General features: G+C 48.8%; 2 protein-coding genes across 3 annotated transcripts in view; both read right to left on the bottom strand.

Annotated features, from left to right (window-relative positions):
* Positions 1–3,143, bottom strand: part of ccdc120a (coiled-coil domain containing 120a) — a 61,694-nt gene extending 58,551 nt beyond the window's left edge. Inside the window, exon 1 of the mRNA XM_075475871.1 lies at positions 2,816–3,143. The gene's annotated coding sequence lies outside the window, so the exon portion shown is untranslated. The remainder of the gene's footprint in view (positions 1–2,815) is intronic.
* A 1,071-nt stretch (positions 3,144–4,214) lies between these two features.
* irak1 (interleukin-1 receptor-associated kinase 1) overlaps positions 4,215–17,700 on the bottom strand; it is a 53,522-nt gene continuing 40,036 nt past the window's right edge. The window contains exons 8-16 of one of the 2 annotated variants that reach the window (XR_012770472.1): positions 13,950–14,071; positions 10,140–10,353; positions 9,991–10,059; positions 8,798–8,885; positions 7,654–7,745; positions 7,065–7,575; positions 6,877–6,975; positions 5,538–5,749; positions 4,215–5,463 (exon numbers count right to left, since the gene is read on the bottom strand). Coding sequence is in view for 1 of the 2 variants with exons in the window: in XM_075475870.1 (XP_075331985.1) it covers positions 5,670–5,749; positions 6,877–6,975; positions 7,065–7,575; positions 7,654–7,745; positions 8,798–8,885; positions 9,991–10,059; positions 10,140–10,353; positions 13,950–14,071 (1,275 nt within the window). In the remaining variant the exon portion in view is untranslated. Of the gene's footprint in view, positions 5,750–6,876; positions 6,976–7,064; positions 7,576–7,653; positions 7,746–8,797; positions 8,886–9,990; positions 10,060–10,139; positions 10,354–13,949; positions 14,072–17,700 lie in introns of both variants that reach the window. The other variant, XM_075475870.1, reaches the window with a different exon arrangement.

The following is a 17,700-nucleotide window of genomic DNA, read 5'->3' as shown; positions in this document are numbered from 1 at the left end:
GGTGCTGATGGACCTGTTGGTCCTGTTGGTGCTGATGGACCTGTTGGACCTGTTGGACCTGTTGGAACTGTTGGTCCTGTTGGTCCTGTTGGTCCTGCTGGATCTGCTGGAACTGTTGGTCCTGTTGGTCCTGTTGGTCCTGCTGGATCTGCTGGACCTGTTGGTCCTGTTGGTCCTGTTGGTCCTGCTGGATCTGCTGGACCTGTTGGTCCTGTTGGTCCTGTTGGTCCTGCTGGATCTGCTGGACCTGTTGGACCTGTTGGTGCTGATGGACCTGTTGGACCTGTTGGTCCTGTTGGTCCTGTTGGTCCTGCTGGATCTGCTGGACCTGTTGGACCTGTTGGTCCTGTTGGTCCTGCTGGATCTGCTGGACCTGTTGGACCTGTTGGTGCTGATGGACCTGTTGGACCTGTTGGAACTGTTGGTCCTGTTGGACCTGTTGGAACTGTTGGTCCTGTTGGACCTGTTGGACCTGTTGGTCCTGTTGGTCCTGTTGGACCTGTTGGTCCTGTTGGACCTGTTGGACCTGTTGGACCTGTTGGAACTGTTGGTCCTGTTGGACCTGTTGGTCCTGTTGGTCCTGCTGGATCTGCTGGACCTGTTGGTCCTGTTGGTCCTGTTGGTCCTGCTGGATCTGCTGGACCTGTTGGACCTGTTGGTGCTGATGGACCTGTTGGACCTGTTGGTCCTGTTGGTCCTGTTGGTCCTGCTGGATCTGCTGGACCTGTTGGACCTGTTGGTCCTGTTGGTCCTGTTGGACCTGTTGGACCTGTTGGTCCTGTTGGACCTGTTGGACCTGTTGGACCTGTTGGAACTGTTGGTCCTGTTGGACCTGTTGGAACTGTTGGTCCTGTTGGACCTGTTGGACCTGTTGGTCCTGTTGGTCCTGTTGGACCTGTTGGAACTGTTGGTCCTGTTGGACCTGTTGGACCTGTTGGAACTGTTGGAACTGTTGGTCCTGTTGGACCTGTTGGCCCTGTTGGTCCTGTTGGACCTGTTGGTCCTGTTGGCCCTGTTGGACCTGTTGGACCTGTTGGTCCTGTTGGACCTGTTGGACCTGTTGGTCCTGCTGGTCCTGTTGGTCCTGTTGGACCTGTTGGACCTGTTGGTCCTGTTGGTCCTGTTGTACCTGTTGTACCTGTTGGTCCTGTTGGACCTGTTGGAACTGTTGGTCCTGTTGGACCTGTTGGACCTGTTGGTCCTGTTGGTCCTGTTGGACCTGTTGGCCCTGTTGGACCTGTTGGACCTGTTGGTCCTGTTGGTCCTGTTGTACCTGTTGGTCCTGTTGGTCCTGTTGGACCTGTTGGTCCTGTTGGCCCTGTTGGAACTGTTGGAACTGTTGGTCCTGTTGGACCTGTTGGCCCTGTTGGTCCTGTTGGACCTGTTGGTCCTGTTGGCCCTGTTGGTCCTGTTGTACCTGTTGGTCCTGTTGGACCTGTTGGCCCTGTTGGACCTGTTGGACCTGTTGGTCCTGTTGGTCCTGTTGTACCTGTTGGTCCTGTTGGACCTGTTGGATCTGTTGGACCTGTTGGACCTGTTGGTCCTGTTGGTCCTGTTGTACCTGTTGTACCTGTTGGTCCTGTTGGTCCTGTTGGTCCTGTTGGACCTGTTGGTCCTGTTGGTCCTGTTGGACCTGTTGGACCTGTTGGTCCTGTTGGACCTGTTGGACCTGTTGTTGGACCTGTTGGACCTGTTGGCCCTGTTGGTCCTGTTGGTCCTGTTGGTCCTGTTGGCCCTGTTGGACCTGTTGGTCCTGTTGGTCCTGTTGGTCCTGTTGGTCCTGTTGGACCTGTTGGACCTGTTGGTCCTGTTGGACCTGTTGTTGGACCTGTTGGACCTGTTGGACCTGTTGGTCCTGTTGGTCCTGTTGGTCCTGTTGGACCTGTTGGTCCTGTTGGTCCTGTTGGACCTGTTGGACCTGTTGGTCCTGTTGGACCTGTTGTTGGACCTGTTGTTGGACCTGTTGGACCTGTTGGCCCTGTTGGTCCTGTTGGTCCTGTTGGCCCTGTTGGACCTGTTGGCCCTGTTGGTCCTGTTGGACCTGTTGGACCTGTTGGTCCTGTTGGACCTCCTGGAGGTTCTGAGCATGCTCAGTGTGCAGCTGTTTGTTTTCACTGTGAAACATCAGAACAGGAAGTGATGTCATCATGAAAACAGTGCCAACACCTGCACAGGTGGAGCAGCCTGCAGGTCCCGGGTCAGGACACAGAACCGGTCTGATCCGGATCCGAACCACAGCCCGCTGCCGTCTGATTGGCTGGAACTGAAACCTTCAAATGTTTAAAACTTTCAGAGTAAAAACATCAGATTTCATGACGTCATGGCGTCCCTGTGTGATGACACCAATCAGCTGATCCCTCATAGAAAGAACACAAAGACGCCAGTGGAGTCACGTGACCTGATGTCTGACGTCACTAACGCACGCACCCTCCCTGCTCTGTGAGCATGAAATAAAGAAATAAAGAGTAAAACCTCCATCAGCACCACCTGTGATCCCCCACCCGCTGCAGCACGTGGGGCTCAGCATCAGCACCACCTGTCAGCTGGCATCACTCTGAACCGCCACCAGACTCCGTTAACAAATCCTCACATTCTGCGCGCGCAGGACGCCGTAGCAGCCCGAACAAACTGCGGGGTTTTCCCGCGTCACGTGGTTCGGTTCCGTCCGGACTGTGAGCCGATCTACAGAAGAGGGTCCGTGGGTTCAATAACACGCCTCGCGCTGCTCTGATCCCGCGCATCGCCGCACGCGAGGCGCGCAGCCTCAAAGCACCGACCTTCAGACGGACCCTGGTGCGCCGGCGGTCGGTCCTACCTGGATCACCTGCGGCCCGTCACCTCATCTCCGACCCGGTCCAGCCCGCCTCGCGCTCCGCTCTCAGCTGGGATCGATGAGGTGATCAGTCACAGGATCGATGTTTCCTCCTCCTCTGCGCATCCCCGCGCTCAGCACCATCAGCAGAATGATGATGCGCGCTCCCGACGCCAGTGCCACGCCGCGGACAAGCACACGCCCCTCGCCCACGCGCGCGCACGGGAAGCAGCCGTTTGACATGATTCGGGTTCTGGTGGTGAGGTCAGAGCAGCGTGATGACGTGGTTCGGGTCTGCAGTGACGTCACGCCATTTAAATGAACCCTTTACATCCGGTTCTGATCCACAGAAGCATCAGTGATGGGGCTTATTGGACCCGACCTGAGGGTCCAGAACAGGAACTCAGCTCAGTTTTACAGTTTACAGACCATAAAGGAGTTCTGGTTCTGGTTCTCAGAGCTTTCAGAACCTCACAGAACATCCAGAACCAGGTTTCTGAGTGGACTTAGAACCTGTTGGGTTCAGAATCAGCGGTTCTCTGGGAGGAATCCGACCCTTCGTGGTTCTGATGTGTCGTTCATTTGGGTTCAGGCAGAACTCGGGTCGCCAACTCCCTGAAAATAAAACAGGACCCCTCATTAGGAGGCCGGCCGTCCCCCTTCCTGGCCTGCTGAATTTTTTAGCCCTTTTTTTTGTGAGCGAAACGATTTTTTTAACTATTTAACTCGAACCTGAATTGAATTCGATGCATATTTTTTGAGTGACATGAACACGTGGAAAACAAATTATTATTCAGGAATTCACTTTAATACAAAATAACAAAATTAACTGAATAAAATCTTTCTTAAAGGAGAAGTTTTTTTTTTAAACCTGGACCTTATTTCTGCCATAAAATACCTTCATCTACTCACCGATAAGTTCGGTGAAAGTCGGCGTCCTTCGGAAGATATTTAGGTCACTGGAGATCCGTTTATTTTCTGTCTTTATTTCACCGACACTTTAAGACCAATGAATGAATGAACGCGTACTGTTAGCTGTTAGCTCAGAGCTGTTAGCTGTTAGCTCAGAGCTGTTAGCTGTTAGCTCAGAGCTGTTAGCTCAGAGCTGCCGTGTTGTTGTTATTCTGTAGCAGAGTGGTGCAAAAAGTCTACATTTAGTGGTTTCAGAGAGTTACATGGTTCTGTAAAAGCATTCAGAAAACAATACAGCAATGTACTGATATTAGAAAACGTACTTTTGAATACTTAAGTATACTACGGAAGCCCGTTTTTGCCGGTTCAACATGGTCCTTGTGTGTTGCCGTCCAGGCCCGACAGTTAATAAATCTGTTTAAAATGTGATAAATGATTGAACTTTTCTTCATAGAAAGACCACAGAAAGAATAATCATGATTACAATGAATTGAATTCCAACTGGCTTGAATTGGACTTTATTATCGAAGTGCCGTGAGATGACATTTGTTGTATTTGGCGCTATATAAATAAAAAAATAAAAAATGAATTGAAATTCATAATAAACTTGTGTTTGATTTTTAATCAGTCTTTGAAAGTTAGTGGAAATCACTTATTTCCTCATTTTCACCATTAGAACGTTTTTTAGATCACACAGCCTGAAAGTTTTTACATGTAGAACATAACTTAATCACTTCCTGGTACTTTGCAGATGGTTATGAGCTGGAGGGGGAAATGTTGGCTCCGATGCTGGGTTTTCTCCAGATGGTAAAAATGGAGCCAAAGATCCACTTCTGACCCGGCAGAATGTGAAACACAACACAAACATCCCCTGAAACTGAATTCTGAAGTGATTTTCATGACTCTTTTTCTTTTATAACTGAAGATCAGCAGGATTCTGGAGCCCAGTTCTTACCGTTTGGTGACCCGTCTCCCAGCAACAACAAATAATCTGTAAATTCATTTTAATTCAGTAAATAATAATAAATTTAGCCAACACCACAGGGGGCTGCACTCTGAACACCTGTGAGTAACTTCTCCAGAAGTACTCTGATTACTGCAGCAGTAACTGTTCAGAATGAATCAGAACTTTCCTTTGGGGTAAACAAAGTATTTTTCATTTAAGACACAAAGTGCCTCCATTTATTTTGTTGGTAGAAAACATATAAAAATAATTAAATACAGTTCAGGATCTGAAAGTGTAGAAAGAAGTCGGCTGATTGGATAAAAAACGTCTGCTCAGCATCCAGGAACGTTACAGAGAACTGAAGAAGGATCGGATGTTTAAGGGAAGTGTACGAATAAATAGTTCCAGGTTCTGGATCCAGCTGGTTGCTGCTCACTGGGACCAGTTCGGCTACCAGTTCAGTTGGACCAATTCGACTGGAACAGCTGGAACAGTTCAGCTGGACCAGTTCGGTTGGACCAGTTCGGCTGGACCAGTTCGGTTGGACCAGTTCAGCTGGACCAGTTCACCTGGACCAGTTCGGCTGGACCAGTTCACCTGGACCAGTTCAGCTGGACCAGTTCGGTTGGACCAGTTCAGCTGGACCAGTTCGGCTGGACCAGTTCGGTTGGACCAGTTCGGTTGGACCAGTTCAGCTGGACCAGTTCAGCTGGACCAGTTCGGCTGGACCAGTTCGGTTGGACCAGTTCGGTTGGACCAGTTCAGCTGGACCAGTTCAGCTGGACCAGTTCGGCTGGAACAGCTGGAACAGTTCGGTTGGAACTGCTGGAACAGTTCGGTTGGACCAGTTCACCTGGACCAGTTCACCTGGACCAGTTCGGTTGGACCAGTTCACCTGGACCAGTTCGGCTGGAACAGCTGGACCAGTTCAGCTGGACCAGTTCAGCTTCCTGCAGTTGTGGCTGCTCTGCGTCGCCTTTGGTCCACAACAGGAATCTGTCAGGTACGTTTAGCTGGAAGGAAATCCAGCTCATCGCTCTCCTCTGGTCCTCTGAGGCCCGCAGAACTCATCCCTGTATCTGTGCAACACAAAGGAGCCGGGTCAGAACCAAGCAGCAGGTGGGAGAGGAAATACAGACTAACCCTAACCCATGACATTACATCACATTACATCACATTATATGTCGTATGAGGAAACATTTCAGCCTGACAACATGACAAGGGGCGGAGCTACCAACCACCATGGGGCGGAGCTACCAACCACCATGGGGCGGAGCTACCAGCCACCAAACACCTCCGTCAGATGTGTTGCTATGGAACCCAGAACAGACCCAGCTGAGGAGAAGGAGCTGAAATGGTTCCAGGAACTGAGGGCCGTGGTCCCTAGTTCCCGAGGGCCGCGGTCCCTAGTTCCCGAGGGTCCTGGTCCCTAAATCCCAAGGGCCGTGGTCCCTAGTTCCAGAGGGCCCTGGTCCCTAGTTCCAGGGGGCCCTGGTCCCTAGTTCCAGAGGGCCCTGGTCCCTAGTTCCCGAGGGCCATGGTACCTAGTTCCCGAGGGCCCTGGTCCCTAGTTCCCGAGGGCCCTGGTCCCTAGTTCCCGAGGGCCGTGGTACCTAGTTCCCGAGGGCCCTGGTCCCTAGTTCCCGAGGGCCCTGGTCCCTAGTTCCCGAGGGCCGTGGTACCTAGTTCCCGAGGGCCGTGTTCCCGAGGGCCCTGGTCCCTAGTTCCCGAGGGCCGTGGTACCTAGTTCCCGAGGGCCGTGTTCCCGAGGGCCCTGGTCCCTAGTTCCCGAGGGCCGTGGTACCTAGTTCCCGAGGGCCCTGGTCCCTAGTTCCCGAGGGCCGTGTTCCCGAGGGCCCTGGTCCCTAGTTCCCGAGGGCCGTGTTCCCGAGGGCCATGGTCCCTAGTTCCTGTATGTGCGAATGCGGGAGAAAACGGTCCCGTGGATTAAAAGGTTATAGGAACTGCCAAAGGTTCCTACAGTCCGAATGCGGCTTATGGTCACCAGGCAGACTGGAAACAGAGAACCGAAGGGGGGCCAATGACTAAGCCCTGTGGGACACCACGAGTCAGCTGAGCCACGGAGCAGGTGCAGTTATTCAGTGACCCAAACAGTTCTGTCCGCGACTCAGAACTAAACCTTAGTTCCAACCTAGGATCCTAAACGCTGCAGGAGGACGGACGGTGATAAACGAGTTAAACTTACACAGGTCATCAGAGGACAGCAGCTCAGGGGTTCTGATCCGACCCTCCTCGTACTGGGTTTCCTTCTCCGGCAGGTGCGTCCTGCTGGGATTCAGCTGGACTGAAACAGAAAGAGCTGTCAGACTCACCCGGATCACTCAGAGAAACAAGCTCCGCCCACCAATGCTGCTCATTAACCGTAGGACCTACCTGAGGGCCCAGGTGAGGTGGACTGCAGGGACCCTGCTGGAGACAGCCCAGAGTGCCCCGTGGTGACCCCGAGTCCCGAACGGATGGGCCGGGGAGGGAAGGAGTACCGGTCCTCCGTGGGTACAGAAGGCCGGGCCGTGGCTGGACTGGGGTTCTGGTCTCTGAAGGTCGGGGACAGAGACCGGCAGCTGGTTCCGTTGGACCGGAGGTGGTACTGGGAGAAACCTCGACTCTCATCCGTCTCACATGGGCCGAGGAGGGAGGAGCAGGAGGAGAGGGGGGGGTGGGAGGAGGAGTGGAGTGGGTGAGGACGGGTGAGGGCACAGAAGGAGGAAGAGGAGGATGAGGAAGAAGAGGAAGAAGAGGAGGAAGAGGAGGGCTGCAGGGGGCCCAGGTTGGACAGCTGCTGGGAAACCATGTCCACACTAAAGTCCAGGGACCGGGGGGGTCTGGGGCAGGAGGAGGCGCCCTTCCTCACCACGCTGTGGATGTTCTGAAGTCTGTCAAACACCTGAGAAAAAAACATCCAGGTGAGAAACAGAAGAGGCTCTGAACCCTGAGGAACTCCACAACTGGTTCTGGTTCTGACCTCTGTCATGGTCGGCCTCTTCTTCCTCTGCTTGTCGAGACTCCGGCAGGCCAGACCCACCACCTCCAGGCAGCCGGCGGGCTCAGCAGTGCCTGCAGACCCAGGAGGTACCAGGAGAATTCAGAACCAGAAGGTACCAGGAGAATTCAGAACAAAGAGGTACCAGGAGGTACCAGGAGAATTCAGAACAAAGAGGTACCAGGAGAATTCAGAACCAGAAGGTACCAGGAGAATTCAGAACAAAGAGGTACCAGGAGGTACCAGGAGAATTCAGAACAAAGAGGTCCCAGGAGATACCAGAAGAATTCAGAACAAAGAGGTCCCAGGAGGTACCAGAAAAATTCAGAACCAGGAGATACCAGAAGAATTCAGAACCAGGAGGTGCGAGGAGGTACCAGAAGAATTCAGAACAAAGAGGTACCAGGAGGTACCAGGAGAATTCAGAACCAGGAGGTACCAGAAGAATTCAGAACCAGGAGGTACCAGGAGAATTCAGAACCAGGAGGTGCCAGGAGGTACCAGGAGAATTCAGAACAAAGAGGTCCCAGGAGGTACCAGAAAAATTCAGAACCAGGAGATACCAGAAGAATTCAGAACCAGGAGGTGCGAGGAGGTACCAGAAGAATTCAGAACAAAGAGCTACCAGGAGGTACCAGGAGAATTCAGAACCAGGAGGTACCAGGAGGTACCAGAAGAATTCAGAACCAGGAGGTACCAGGAGAATTCAGAACCAGGAGGTGCCAGGAGGTACCAGGAGAATTCAAAACAAATAGGTACCAGGAGGTACCAGGAGAATTCAGAACAAAGAGGTACCATGAGAATTCAGAACAAATAGGTATCAGGAGGTACCAGGAGAATTCAGAATCAGGAGGTACCAGGAGAATTCAGAACAAAGAGGTACCAGGAGGTACCAGGAGAATTCAGAACCAGGAGGTACCAGGAGAATTCAGAATCAGGAGAATTCAGAACAAAGAGGTACCAGGAGAATTCAGAACAAAGCGGTACCAGGAGAATTCAGAAACAGGAGGTACCAGGAGAATTCAGAACAAGGAGGTACCAGGAGAATTCAGAACAATGAGGTACCAGGACAATTCAGAACCAGTGTCAGCAGAACAAAAACTGTGGTCCAAACTCCATCACTGACCTGAGATCAGGCGCCTGTCCAGCTGGTTCCGCCACGCTTCTGCCGTGGTACCACTCGGACCAGCCGAAACGTCTTTCACCAGGTCCTTCTGCAAACCAGAACCACAAAATAACGCTTTGAGAATGAGTTTGGACTTCAGAGCACCAAGCAGGGAGAAGGACCAAACAAACAGAACCGGGTCAAAGTTCTGGTTCTAACTTCTCTAGAAAAGAGGACACTAAAGGAAGGTTGATGTTATCTGCAGACTGGACCATCGGAACACACCGGCCGATCCAGACTAGGACCAGAATGGACCATCGGAACACACCGGCCGATCCAGACTAGGACCAGAATGGACCATCGGAACACACCGGCCGATCCAGACTGGGACCAGAATAGACCATCGGAACACACCGGCCGATCAAGGCTGGGACCAGACTGGACCATCGGAACACACCTGCCGATCAAGACTGGGACCAGAATGGCCCATCGGAACACACCGGCCGATCCAGACTGGGACCAGAATGGACCATCGGAACACACCGGCCGATCCAGACTGGGACCAGAATGGACCATCGGAACACACCGGCCGATCAAGGCTGGGACCAGACTGGACCATCGGAACACACCGGCCGATCAAGACTGGGACCAGAATGGACCATCGGAACACACCTGCCGATCAAGACTGGGACCAGAATGGACCATCGGAACACACCGGCCGATCAAGGCTGGGACCAGAATGGACCATCGGAACACACCTGCCGATCAAGACTGGGACCAGAATGGACCATCGGAACACACCGGCCGATCAAGACTGGGACCAGAATGGACCATCGGAACACACCGGCCGATCTAGACTGGGACCAGACTGGACCATCAGGACACACCGGCCAATCAAGACTTGGACCAGAATGGACCATCGGAACACACCGGCCGATCAAGGCTGGGACCAGAATGGACCATCGGAACACACCGGCCGATCCAGACTGGGACCAGAATGGACCATCGGAACACACCGGCGGATCCAGACTGGGGCCAGACTGGGGCCAGACTGGGGCCAGACTGGGGCCAGACTGGGGCCAGACTGGGGCCAGACTGGGGCCAGACTGGGGCCAGACTGGACCATCGGAACATACCGGCCGATCCAGACTGGACCAAACAATGTGACCTATCCATGAGGGTGTGGTTCGGTTCCATCTATCTAAGGTTCTGACCAGGTATCTCTCTCCGGACTTCTTGTCTCTCTCCAGAGCTCGGTGTCCGGTCAGCACCTCCAGCAGAACCTGAAACACACACAGAACTCAGAGTGAACTCCACACCTTCTGACAGACTACATTTCCCATCAGCCCCTGACGCGTCTCACCACTCCAAAGCTGTAGACGTCCACTGCCGTGCACAGCACTCCCCTCCTCACGTATTCTTCCGGCAGGTACGCCAGCGTTCCTCTGACTGTCGCTGTTCTGCCGACGGAGGTCGTCTGAGTCGCCGAGCTGCCCGACGGGCCGGGCGGCGCGTACCGAGCCAGCCCAAAGTCCGAAAGCTTGGCCACCAGGTGCTGGTCCAACAAGATGTTGGAACTGCAGAGACATAGAGAAAGAGCTGTGTTTGGAAGGAAGAGGTTCTGCTAAGGAAGGAACCAGAACCACAGAACCAGACTGGTACCAATAAACCAAACTTAAGTAAAAATGACGGAACATTTGTTTTTTTAAAGTTTTTTTGAGGGCGAGTGGCCTTTGTGGAGGAACTACAGCTCCAACAGCTGAGTCATTCAGCCATGACAGGTGATGTTACCAGAGATAAGACTGGGGCTGTGTTCCACACCACATACTTCTCCTACTACTCCCACTACTCCTACTAACTTTAACTTTTTTTAAGTTCCCGGATGCATACTAGATTCTCTGAAATGTTGGGTATGCATCATGAGGTCACTACTCATACTCAAACTACCCAAGATGCAACGTAACGTGACGTCGCCGATCGTCATTTCCTGTCAAAACGGCAGTTTCAAGCTAGCTACAACGAGGGTAGGTTCACTTCCTGTTTTCAAAACAAAAGCACCAATTGTATGGTAATGGCTTTCCCTATGATAAAAGGCAACGGGTATTTTATTTTGTGAAAATAACAGGAAGTGCGTTAGCTCACTGCGGCTAGCTTTAGTAGCGCCGAATTCGTGGGAACAAAATGGTAAACAGCCGGTATTTTGTCAGGTTTTCAACATGTTGGGGATCTAAACGACTACTTTCTCACCTGAAAATGTTTCAAATGTTGCTAAAGTTTATAGAGTTTAGAGCTTAAGAGAAATCGGCTTCAGGCCGGCTGATTTCAGCTCGGGCAGGAGCCAAATGCATTGTGGGTAAACGCTATGCATACTGTCTGATCAATGAGTATGCAGTATGTAGTATGAAGTATGCAGTATGAAATATGCAGTATGAAGTATGGAGTATGCAGTATGTAGTATGCAGTATGCAGTATGTAGTATGCAGTATGCAGTATGAAGTATGCAGTATGAAGTATGCAGTATGAAGTATGCAGTATGAAGTATGCAGTATGCAGTATGAAGTATGCAGTATGAAGTATGGAGTATGCAGTATGAAGTATGCAGTATGCAGTATGGAGTATGCAGTATGAAGTATGCAGTATGTAGTATGCAGTATGCAGTATGAAGTATGCAGTATGTAGGATGCAGTATGCAGTATGCAGTATGAAGTATGGAGTATGCAGTATGTAGTATGCAGTATGCAGTATGCAGTATGTAGGATGCAGTATGCAGTATGCAGTATGAAGTATGGAGTATGCAGTATGTAGTATGCAGTATGCAGTATGAAGTATGCAGTATGCAGTATGAAGTATGCAGTATGAAGTATGTAGTATGAAGTATGGAGTATGGAGTATGCAGTATGAAGTATGGAGTATGCAGTATGTAGTATGCAGTATGCAGTATGCAGTATGAAGTATACAGTATGTAGTATGCAGTATGCAGTATGAAGTATGCAGTATGAAGTATGGAGTATGGAGTATGTAGTATGCAGTATGCAGTATGAAGTATACAGTATGTAGTATGCAGTATGCAGTATGAAGTATGCAGTATGAAGTATGGAGTATGGAGTATGCAGTATGAAGTATGCAGTATGCAGTATGCAGTATGAAGTATGGAGTATGCAGTATGTAGTATGCAGTATGCAGTATGCAGTATGAAGTATACAGTATGTAGTATGCAGTATGCAGTATGAAGTATGCAGTATGAAGTATGGAGTATGGAGTATGCAGTATGAAGTATGCAGTATGCAGTATGCAGTATGAAGTATGCAGTATGGAGTATGCAGTATGAAGTATGCAGTATGAAGTATGGAGTATGCAGTATGCAGTATGTAGTATGTAGTATGCAGTATGGAGTATGCAGTATGAAGTATGCAGTATGGAGTATGCAGTATGAAGTATGCAGTATGCAGTATGAAGTATGCAGTATGCAGTATGAAGTATGCAGTATGAAGTATGCAGTATGAAGTATGGAGTATGCAGTATGCAGTATGCAGTATGAAGTATGCAGTATGAAGTATGGAGTATGCAGTATGAAGTATGCAGTATGCAGTATGCAGTATGAAGTATGCAGTATGAAGTATGCAGTATGAAGTATGCAGTATGAAGTATGGAGTATGCAGTATGTAGTATGCAGTATGCAGTATGAAGTATGCAGTATGAAGTATGGAGTATGCAGTATGAAGTATGCAGTATGAAGTATGGAGTATGCAGTATGCAGTATGCAGTATGTAGTATGCAGTATGGAGTATGCAGTATGAAGTATGCAGTATGAAGTATGGAGTATGCAGTATGCAGTATGCAGTATGTAGTATGCAGTATGGAGTATGCAGTATGTAGTATGCAGTATGGAGTATGCAGTATGAAGTATGCAGTATGAAGTATGGAGTATGCAGTATGTAGTATGCAGTATACAGTATGTAGTATGCAGTATGGAGTATGCAGTATGAAGTATGCAGTATGAAGTATGGAGTATGCAGTATGAAGTATGCAGTATGCAGTATGCATTATGAAGTATGCAGTATGCAGTATGTAGTATGCAGTATGAAGTATGGAGTATGCAGTATGAAGTATGCAGTATGCAGTATGCATTATGAAGTATGCAGTATGCAGTATGGAGTATGCAGTATGAAGTATGCAGTATGAAGTATGCAGTATGAAGTATGCAGTATGAAGTATGGAGTATGCAGTATGCAGTATGCAGTATGTAGTATGCAGTATGAAGTATGCAGTATGAAGTATGGAGTATGCAGTATGTAGTATGCAGTATGGAGTATGCAGTATGAAGTATGCAGTATGAAGTATGGAGTATGCAGTATGCAGTATGCAGTATGTAGTATGCAGTATGGAGTATGTAGTATGAAGTATGCAGTATGAAGTATGCAGTATGAAGTATGCAGTATGAAGTATGTATGCAGTATGAAGTATGCAGTATGAAGTATGCAGTATGCAGTATGCAGTATGAAGTATGCAGTATGCAGTATGGAGTATGCAGTATGAAGTATGCAGTATGAAGTATGCAGTATGTAGTATGCAGTATGAAGTATGCAGTATGAAGTATGGAGTATGAAGTATGCAGTATGAAGTATGCAGTATGTAGTATGCAGTATGGAGTATGCAGTATGAAGTATGCAGTATGAAGTATGCAGTATGAAGTATGCAGTATGAAGTATGCAGTATGTAGTATGCAGTATGGAGTATGCAGTATGAAGTATGCAGTATGAAGTATGCAGTATGCAGTATGCAGTATGCAGTATGAAGTATGCAGTATGCAGTATGGAGTATGCAGTATGAAGTATGCAGTATGCAGTATGAAGTATGCAGTATGAAGTATGCAGTATGAAGTATGGAGTATGAAGTATGTAGTATGTAGTATGTAGTATGCAGTATGTAGTATGCAGTATGTAGTATGCAGTATGAAGTATGCAGTATGAAGTATGCAGTATGAAGTATGCAGTATGAAGTATGTAGTATGCAGTTTCGAACACAGCCTGTGTACTGATGGCGGGGTGCAGATGTCGTAACCATATTGGTGTGGACTCTGTCACTTTGAACGAATTAAGCGAATCAACCACCCTGCCACACCTGTTGCTACAGGGTTCTGATGTCATGTTGTGATGTCATGTGGGGTTCTGACCTTTTAACGTCTCCGTGTATCAGCGGTTCCTGACCTGTGGGGGGGCAGTGCAGGAACTGTAGAGCTGCTGCTGCTCCTTCAACGATACCGAGTCTGTCGGGCCACGAGACGGGCGTACGCTCCTGAAACAAATGCAGGTGAACACATCCCGGTAAAAGCGTAAACACATCCGGGTAAAAGCGTAAACACACCCGAGTAAAAGCGTAAACACACCCGAGTAAAAGCGTAAACACACCCGAGTAAAAGCGTAAACACATCCCGGTAAAAGCGTAAATACACCAGAGTAAAAGCGTAAACACACCCGAGTAAAAGCGTAAACACACCCGGGTAAAAGCGTAAACACATCCCGGTAAACATGTAAACACACCCGAGTAAAAGCGTAAACACACCCGAGTAAAAGCGTAAACACATCCGAGTAAAAGCGTAAACACATCCGAGTAAAAGCGTAAACACACCCGAGTAAAAGCGTAAACACATCCCGGTAAAAGCGTAAACACACCCGAGTAAAAGCGTAAACACATCCCGGTAAAAGCGTAAATACACCAGAGTAAAAGCGTAAACACATCCGAGTAAAAGCGTAAACACACCCGAGTAAAAGCGTAAACACATCCCGGTAAAAGCGTAAATACACCAGAGTAAAAGCGTAAACACATCCGAGTAAAAGCGTAAACACACCCGAGTAAAAGCGTAAACACACCCGAGTAAAAGCGTAAACACACCCGAGTAAAAGCGTAAACACATCCGGGTAAAAGCGTAAACACATCCAGGTAAAAGCGTAAACACATCCCGGTAAAAGCGTAAACACATCCCGGTAAACACGTAAACACATCCGGGTAAACATGTAAACACATCCCGGTAAACGCGTAAACACATCCCGGTAAAAGCGTAAACACATCCGGGTAAAAGCGTAAACACATCCCGGTAAAAGCGTAAACACATCCGGGTAAAAGCGTAAACACATCCCGGTAAAAGCGTAAACACATCCCGGTAAAAGCGTAAACACATCCAGGTAAAAGCGTAAACACATCCCGGTAAACACGTAAACACATCCGGGTAAAAGCGTAAACACATCCGGGTAAAAGCGTAAACACATCCGGGTAAAAGCGTAAACACATCCGGGTAAACACGTAAACACATCTGAGTAAAAGCGTAAACACATCCGGGTAAAAGCGTAAACACATCCGAGTAAAAGCGTAAACACATCCGAGTAAAAGCGTAAACACATCCCAGTAAAAGCGTAAACACATCCGGGTAAAAGCGTAAACACATCCGGGTAAAAGCGTAAACACATCCGAGTAAAAGCGTAAACACATCCGAGTAAAAGCGTAAACACATCCCAGTAAAAGCGTAAACACATCCGGGTAAAAGCGTAAACACATCCGGGTAAAAGCGTAAACACATCCGAGTAAACACGTAAACACATCCGGGTAAAAGCGTAAACACATCCGGGTAAAAGCGTAAACACATCCGGGTAAACGCGTAAACACATCCCGAGTAACACGTAAACACATCCGGGTAAAAGCGTAAACACATCCCGAGTAACACGTAAACACATCTGAGTAAAAGCGTAAACACATCCGGGTAAAAGCGTAAACCCATCCCGGTAAACACTTAAACCCATCCCGGTAAACACTTAAACGCATCCCGGTAAACACTTAAACGCATCCCGGTAAACACTTAAACCCATCCCGGTAAACACTTAAACCCATCCCGGTAAACACTTGAACCCATCCCGGTAAACACTTAAACGCATCCCGGTAAACACTTAAACCCATCCCGGTAAACACGTAAACGCATCCCGGTAAACACTTAAACCCATCCCGGTAAACACGTAAACGCATCCCGGTAAACACTTAAACGCATCCCGGTAAACACTTAAACGCATCCCGGTAAACACGTAAACCCATCCCGGTAAACACGTAAACGCATCCCGGTAAACACGTAAACGCATCCCGGTAAACACGTAAACGCATCCCGGTAAACACTTAAACCCATCCCAGTAAACACGTAAACGCATCCCAGTAAACACTTAAACCCATCCAGGTAAACACTTAAACGCATCCCGGTAAACACGTAAACGCATCCCGGTAAACACTTAAACGCATCCCGGTAAACACTTAAACCCATCCCAGTAAACACGTAAACGCATCCCGGTAAACACTTAAACCCATCCCAGTAAACACGTAAACGCATCCCAGTAAACACTTAAACCCATCCAGGTAAACACTTAAACGCATCCCGGTAAACACGTAAACGCATCCCGGTAAACACTTAAACGCATCCCGGTAAACACTTAAACCCATCCCGGTAAACACTTAAACCCATCCCGGTAAACACTTAAACCCATCCCGGTAAACACTTAAACGCATCCCGGTAAACACGTAAACGCATCCCGGTAAACACTTAAACCCATCCCGGTAAACACGTAAACGCATCCCGGTAAAAACTTAAACCCATCCCGGTAAACACGTAAACGCATCCCGGTAAACACTTAAACCCATCCCGGTAAACACTTAAACGCATCCCGGTAAACACTTAAACGCATCCCGGTAAACACTTAAACCCATCCCGGTAAACACTTAAACCCATCCCGGTAAACACTTAAACGCATCCCGGTAAACACTTAAACGCATCCCGGTAAACACTTAAACGCATCCCGGTAAACACGTAAACCCATCCCGGTAAACACTTAAACCCATCCCGGTAAACACGTAAACCCATCCCGGTAAACACGTAAACGCATCCCGGTAAACACTTAAACGCATCCCAGTAAAAACTTAAACCCATCCCGGTAAACACTTAAACCCATCCCGGTAAACGTGTAAACCCATCCCAGTAAACACTTAAACCCATCCCGGTAAACACGTAAACCCATCCCGGTAAACGTGTAAACCCATCCCGGTAAACACTTAAACCCATCCCGGTAAACACGTAAACCCATCCCGGTAAACGTGTAAACCCATCCCGGTAAACACTTGAACCCATCCTGGTAAACACGTAAACCCATCCCGGTAAACACGTAAACCCATCCCGGTAAACACGTAAACCCATCCCGGTAAACACGTAAACCCATCCCGGTAAACGTGTAAACCCATCCCGGTAAACACGTAAACCCATCCCGGTAAACGTGTAAACCCATCCCGGTAAACGTGTAAACCCATCCCGGTAAACACTTGAACCCATCCTGGTAAACACGTAAACCCATCCCGGTAAACGTGTAAACCCATCCCGGTAAACACGTAAACCCATCCCGGTAAACGTGTAAACCCATCCCGGTAAACACGTAAACCCATCCCGGTAAACGTGTAAACCCATCCCGGTAAACGTGTAAACCCATCCCGGTAAACACGTAAACCCATCCCGGTAAACGTGTAAACCCATCCCGGTAAACGTGTAAACCCATCCCGGTAAACGTGTAAATCCATCCCGGTAAACACTTAAACCCATCCTGGTAAACACGTAAACCCATCCCGGTAAACACGTAAACCCATCCTGGTAAACACGTAAACCCATCCGGGTAAAAGCGTAAACACACCCGAGTAAAAGCGTAAACACACCCGAGTAAAAGCGTAAGCACATCCCGGTAAAAGCGTAAATACACCAGAGTAAAAGCGTAAACACACCCGAGTAAAAGCGTAAACACACCCGGGTAAAAGCGTAAACACATCCCGGTAAACATGTAAACACACCCGAGTAAAAGCGTAAACACATCCGAGTAAAAGCGTAAACACACCCGAGTAAAAGCGTAAAC

The sequence above is a fragment of the Odontesthes bonariensis genome, chromosome 10 (assembly GCF_027942865.1).
Source record: "Odontesthes bonariensis isolate fOdoBon6 chromosome 10, fOdoBon6.hap1, whole genome shotgun sequence".
Lineage (NCBI taxonomy): Eukaryota > Metazoa > Chordata > Actinopteri > Atheriniformes > Atherinopsidae > Odontesthes > Odontesthes bonariensis.
Note: the sequence above shows the minus strand (reverse complement) of the source record. Positions and strands in the feature narration are given on the sequence as shown.